This window comes from Nestor notabilis, unplaced genomic scaffold (assembly GCF_000696875.1).
Source record: "Nestor notabilis isolate BGI_N333 unplaced genomic scaffold, ASM69687v1 scaffold16171, whole genome shotgun sequence".
NCBI classification, from domain to species: domain Eukaryota; kingdom Metazoa; phylum Chordata; class Aves; order Psittaciformes; family Psittacidae; genus Nestor; species Nestor notabilis.
In genome coordinates, this window is record NW_009915464.1 from 28,322 (window position 1) to 35,058 (window position 6,737).

At 40.7% G+C, this 6,737-nt stretch overlaps 1 protein-coding gene across 1 annotated transcript in view; it reads left to right on the forward strand.

The window, feature by feature from the left end:
* The window catches only part of LPGAT1 (lysophosphatidylglycerol acyltransferase 1), a 58,497-nt gene that overhangs the window by 28,243 nt on the left and 23,517 nt on the right, over positions 1 to 6,737 (forward strand). The window contains exon 3 of the mRNA XM_010024157.1: positions 4,372 to 4,467. Coding sequence (XP_010022459.1) covers positions 4,372 to 4,467 — 96 coding nt within the window. The remainder of the gene's footprint in view (positions 1 to 4,371; positions 4,468 to 6,737) is intronic.

The following is a 6,737-nucleotide window of genomic DNA, read 5'->3' on the forward strand; positions in this document are numbered from 1 at the left end:
CTGCTGGAGTGGAAGGTGTCCCTGCCCGTGGCAGGGGTTGGAACTGGATGATCCCAAAGTCCTTTCCAACCCAAACCAGTCTGGGATTCTGTGAATACCAGTCCAGTCCTGCCATCAAGACTTTAACTTTCACTTCCCTAAGAGATCACATTTTTCTTAAGTCACTTCAGTTTGAGCCCATCACCCCTTGTCCTGTCGCTCCAGTCCCTGATGAAGAGTCCCTCTGCAGCATCCTTGTAGCCCCCTTCAGACACTGGAAGCTGCTCTGAGGTCTCCATCTCTTCTCCAGGCTGAACAGCCCCAATGTTCTCAGCCTGTCTCCATACGGGAGGTGCTCCAGCCGCTGCTCATCCTCGTGGCCTCCTCTGGCCTTGCTCCAACAGCTCCATGTCCTCCTTATGCTGAGGACACCAGCACTGCACGGGGTGCTGCAAGTGGGGTCTCACCAGAGCAGAGCAGAGGGTCAGGATCACCTCCCTTGACCTGTTGGTCACACTCCTTTTGATGCAGCCCAGCACATGGGTGGTTTCTGGGTTTAGGCACACACTGAAGCAGCTCATGTTCAGTTTCTCATCAACCAACAACCCTAAGTATTGCTTGACTAATACATGTTACCATAAGACAAGCCACATAGCAAGGTTTCAGGTGAATCAGAAGTGACCTAATTATACTTTTTATATAGTTCAAGAAATCGTCCCAATTTGTGCAAGTGTTAAAACACAGTTAGTTGAGGTCTCATGAACATTAAAGGTTATGTGTTTAACAAAGAGAAGTAGGTTAAAATGATGCTATTGCTGCTTTCCAGCTGGATTAGGACTGATAAATGTGGCTATTTTTTCTGATTTTGAGCAGAAAGCAGTGCCAAGAAGGGTGCAGTGAAGAGGAAAAAAGTAGAGCTTGCAGCTGGTTTGAGTGCAGGTTTCTTTGTTAAGGTAGAGGTGCTTGAAAGATGAAAGTCAATCTATTCAGGTTGCTTTGTTATGAAACCTATGCGATGGTGCAATGAAAGTGGGTCTGTGAATAGGAGGCACCTAGATTTTGTAATAAAATTGGTAAAAGCTTTTTCTACATTCTGAACTTATTTAAGCGGGAGGTATGAAGCAAAAAGGACCTGAAACAGCATCCAAAACTTCTTTAGATCCATAAACAACTACGAATCTGTGCTCAAAACACTTCTGAATGTCTTTGCTTAAACCGCCTTGAAATGCAAGTGATAAGAGACTCATCTCATGAGCATTGTTTCATTCCTGAGGATACTAAATTGAAGAGCCACCAGCAGTATCTTGCAGTGTGATCTGTCCTGCCCTTGGTAGCAGAACAGAATAAATATCCATTAGTCTAGTTTGCCTTTTGGCTGCAAATGAGATGTGTGTCCTGTTCTTTGAACTCTTCAGTTTTGTGTGTTTGAGTGTGTGTGTATATTCATTAATTCATACACTAAAAATATTTCCTCTTTGTACTTCTAACCACTGGCTAGGCTTATAGGCAGGTTTGTAATCACTGAGCTCTGGAGTTTGCCTCTTTGCAGTAAACTGCCTGTATGGTTTGTTTTAGTTATAACTTGTATATCACATTCATCTTTGACAAAATCACATCATTCCCTCTCAAAAAGCCTGAGGAAGGCTATGGATGACACAGCCCTTAGATGACGTGTGTCATCTAAACCATGGTTGAGATGGACTTCAGACTCAGAAGAGCAATGATCAACTTTCAGCATACATGTACTGTCGTCTAAATAAAAAGGCAGTAAAAGGTGGTATGGGAGGAAAGAAGCACTAACACTCTGGGAAAGAAAAACTAGAACATCCTGGAGAAGAATGGTGACTTCTCAAAAGACACAAATCTTTTCTTTTCAGGGAAGCACATTATTAAGCTTGCTGACCTCCTCCAGTAGAATAGATTATGTTGGTTTAACTTCTGCTTGCTATGAGAGAACAATAATTGTCAAAATGCCAACGTATTAGGTGAAGACTGGCAGTCATATGGGTACTGCTGCAGGCTGAGGCCTTGTCAGTGGAATTTTGGTGGTGTTTTTCTCAAAGGGTATGGTTCCTTACACCGCCTGTCATCTATGGGCTGGTGCACAGGCATGCACTTACATAGTGTAGTGCCTTGAGGAGTAATAATATCTCAGTGCTTTTTTTAACTCTTGTCCCTAGGGCTCACCTCTTCCTTCTTTTCTCCTCCCTAAGGCTTTCTAATTTATTGAGATGGAAAGAATATAAATCTCTGCAAGAGGAATTTTTCCTTTAAGATCCTCTCTTTTATTGAACACAGGCCTGGGGATGACTGTACAGGAAACCATTTCACCAGTGTTAGTCTCAAGTGGGGAGTTCTATCTAGGAACAGATTTTTCTTCTCTCACTCACAAATACCTAGTGTGTCTTTGTTCCCTTGGATGTGTAGCATCCAGTAGGAAATACCTCTGGCAGGCAGGAGAGGATACAAGCATGTCACAGAGAAGAAATGCATACTTGTTTCTAAAGTAAAACCTTTCATATGTTTGGAAGCTGTTCTCTTCTCTGAGACATGCTTTCCTTTTCCATTCCAGTGATGCTAAAGGGTCCACAAATGGGTGCTCTTGGATTATCCAAGATCTTCAAGTAGAAAGTTTGCTAGTATTAAAAAACCCACAGAAGTTGAGGTGTTCTTAATGTGCCCCTAGGCAAGGATAGCTGGGTTCTAAATGTGACATTCAGAATTCACTGGGAAATCAGCTAAATGTCAAAGGCAGTCAAGTATCTCCATGTTCTTTGGCAGCTGTGTTCTTGCAGGTGTGCAAAAACTTCACTTTGAGCATCCAGCCACAGTTGTTTAAGGTTAAGTAAAAGAAACAGGGTATGTGACAGTTATCTTTCTCCAAATGTCTAACTCATGATTCATTTATAGCTTCTGTGGTCAAAAGGGAGCACAGGTAATCAGAGCACTCCAAGGGATAATTAGATTTCTTTGGAAGAAAGACTTACTGATGCATGCAATTCTAGACCCAAATTGCAAATTATTGAGCTGCTTTTGCAAAACAGAATCCCTGCATTAAATAGACCTGCTTCTTTCTCCAAATTCCACATGGAGATGTGAAAACAGGGAAAAGTCACCCTCTTTCATGGTATCAGACTGTTTTGTTAGAAGTACTGTTGATGTGATGGATGGAAGTATTTCAGTTACTGTGGAAGCTTTTAGTGTTTGTAGATGTAATTGGCTAATACATTATGTTTTCCAGAGGAAATCTTTATTTCCTAGACTGCTTTGTTTCTGCCTTGGCATCTTTCAGTTCTGCAAGATACATCATTTGAGGCGAAGCAGAGGATGCCTGTTCAAGATTACACCAATTATCTTCTGACTAGCAGAGAAATGTCATGGTTCTCTATATGCTAGTTTTGGTAGTGGTAAATGGAAGAGTACTATGTTACATGACTTTGTTTCACTGAGCTTGAATCAATCTTAGTGTGGCCTTATAACATAGGGAAGAGTAGAGGCAGCAAGTCTCGTGTGTGAGAACATGTGAGAGACAGTGGGTTTTTCAGTTTTGGAGAGCCAGTTTGTACCCCTTTCAACATCTACATGTAGGATATATACAGGAGAAAGACCTTGTTAGGGAAGAAGTTTTTTCCTTCTGTTATTTACCTCTTTTGGAGTAATTCTTCTATTTTAAATCTCAAAGGACTGATCACGTATATGCCTTCACTGTGCTGTAGGAAATGATGGTCAAAGTGAATCTGATGGCACAACTTCTATTTTTGCCTTCTCATCATGCTTCTTGGCCAGGACAAGGAGAATGACTTCATGGAGTTCTCAGGAGTGCATGTGGTGCTCTGCCATGAGAGGAATGAGTAATGGCACGTGGGCTGTACAGAGGTCTCTGTATGTGCTGCTGTTTAAAGAGTGAGCACGTATGGAGCATGTGCACATCAGAAGCACGAGAACAACATGATCTCATTCCCCAAGTACAAAAAAATATAAGGAAACGCATTTTTGTGGTATACATAAAGCAGTTGGAGGTTTCAAATACAGATCTGTATTATTTTGTGTACTTTAATGATCATTGAAAATGGGTTTAGTTTGCAGCTGGCTTAAAATTTTGGTGGTGTGTCAGTAGAAGCATTATAGTACCTGTGTGAACAGACAGAGTAGAGCTTACTTTAGCATATGGCTAATAGTGCAGAACTGTATATTATATTACCAAAAGGCAGCTATTTAATCCTGCTCTTGGAGGAGAAGTGTAGCACCTCTGCTGCTTTAGACTTAAGGGCATAAAGGACTTGTATATATTTGCTAGCTTTGTTGCTGTTGCGAGGGTGATGAGAATGTGACCGGTATATACATAATTCTCTGTGCTTGGTATTTACTCAACTTCTTTTGGTAACTTTTCAGGTTGTGCGTCAGATGATGTGGCTGATGGATCATATTTTTAAGTACACAAACTTTGGCATCGTGTCTCTAATCCATGGAGACTTCTTTATAAGACAGGTAAGTGAGAACACATAGTAGCACTTTGAATTTATCCTTATATTTGGAACATTGTGGTATTAATGAATTTACTCATTACCTCCTGGATGGTTTGCAGGATGAACTAACTATGCTGTAATGTATATATTTGGGTAGAGCTTTGTTCTGAAACTGCTTTTTTTTCCCAAGCTTATTTTATTGTTTTCCTAGACATAAGTGTTTATGGAACCCAGCTATGATGGGAGCCTTTTACAAGAAGTGTGCAAGCACAGTACATGGGCAGGCCTTTTAGTCTCTCTGCTTCTTACTGCCATTGTTGGCACCTTTCTTCTTTCCTTAGTGACCTTGTGCAGTGCTTCAAGTCTGGTTAGGTCACTGTTCTGACTGGCACAGTTTCAGATAAGGAAAGGTAGAACCATTCCTTTCAATGATGACATGGTAGCAGACCAGTTTAAGTCAGTGAAGGACCTGCATAAATAGTAATTGATTCTTGAAGGTTAATTATTTGAGCATCAGGGAAGAATGTGTGTTGAGCTCAGCATCTCAAATGTTAAGGAGTTAAAACCTCAGATCATGTTTTATAATTTGGGGGTATTGTTGTTTGGTAGCTGTTAATCAAACTGCACTCTAAAAGCAGAAACTTGGAAGTACAATGCTAAGTGTGAACCTGCAGCCAGTTATGTGAACTATAACATCCAACATACTCATTTCTTTCCTCTCGTCTCCTTATTTTTGTTTGGCTGGACTTAAAATGCATGGGCAGCCAGAGAGAATTAGTGAATTTTCACTTCACAGAGGAAAAGCAGCTGATTTACTCAGAATGAAAAGACAAAATACTTTATCACAGCTATACACGGCTAAAATCATATTTCTCACCAAGACTAGAGGCATGGTTAGAAAACCTCAGGCAAAATTAGATAATAAGATAAAGGTCTGCAGTGATACACAGCTGTGACTGTGAGAGTATGGAAAGGAGCAGGGTTTGACACTGTAAGTTTTTTTCAGTAGTTAAAATACATATGATACACTTCTTTGAGGTACACGTGACTGTCAGGTTGTTAACTGTGATTTCTGAATGTGGTGTTGCAATTCCAGTTACAAATCCAAACCATTCCTGAGCTTCAAAAACTAAGGCTTTTCCTCATTTTTGTCAAGTGGCTGAGATACGCAACAACATAATAAATAAAATGAAATCAGCATGAGTCTAAATATAAACCAAGTGAAATAAATTGCTTCCTGGCTGTTAGTTAGCCTTTGGGTGTAGCAAAACCACTAACTATAGAAAGGCCCTAGTAATATTTGGATGAGCAAATATTTTTTCCTCTGTGAAATAATCTAATTTGATTATGCTGCAATGCATCTGATTTGTTTAAAATGTACATTAGCTTCATTTTCATGAGCAGCCCCAGTGGCAGTTTTAGGGATGCTTCTGAGGTCTTCCAGGAGTCGACTAGTTTTTTTGTCTTCTCCCTTTGAAGAGTTCCCTGGAAGCAGAGACTGTCAGTACCTTTCCATATCCATGGTGCAAAGTGCATCCTAAAGAATTTGTCAGCAGTCTGTTACTGCCTCTTTTCTTTCCTCTAAAGGAAAGAAGGCTGAGCCATGTGATAGTGATCAACTAGTCATGGTTTTCAAGAATTGGGTGCATTAAGGAGCTGCTTCTGTATGACTGACCTTCTCTTTTCTGGAAAATATGTTAACTATGTTTTATCTTCCAGGATTCATCAGTATTTGCTAGTCATGGTTGCTGTTAAACACTCCTTTTTCCCATTAGTCCAGGGGGGTTTTCTGTATTGCAGAAGCATTTTAAACCTCACAGGATGTGCTAAACTGCAGTTTATTCACCAGTTGTATTTGTTAGGTTTGTTTAGGTTTTGGAGAGTTCTAATGTCTAACGTGAAAAGATTACTGTTTGCTGTTGTTTTCTTGACTACTGTGCTATCCTGGAGTCCTGTGGTCTGGTGAGAAACCAGTGGTTTAACTGAGGAACTTTTATATTGCTCTTTAATGTAAGCAGGTAGAGCTGTTCCCTTCCATCCCTGGCAGTGTTCAAGGCCAAGCTGGACAGAGCCTTGGGCAACATGGTCTAGTGTGTGGCATCCCTGCCCACGGCAGGGGGTTGGAACTGGATGATCTTAAGGTCCTTTCCAACCCAAACCGTTCTATGGTTCTATGAGTAAATTAAAAGTAATTGCAATCATCAGACTTAAATCTAGGAGAGCCACTTTCACCAAACTCATCTGTAGCAACATACTGTTTCTTCTTGTTTTCCACTCAACCTGCTCTTTCCC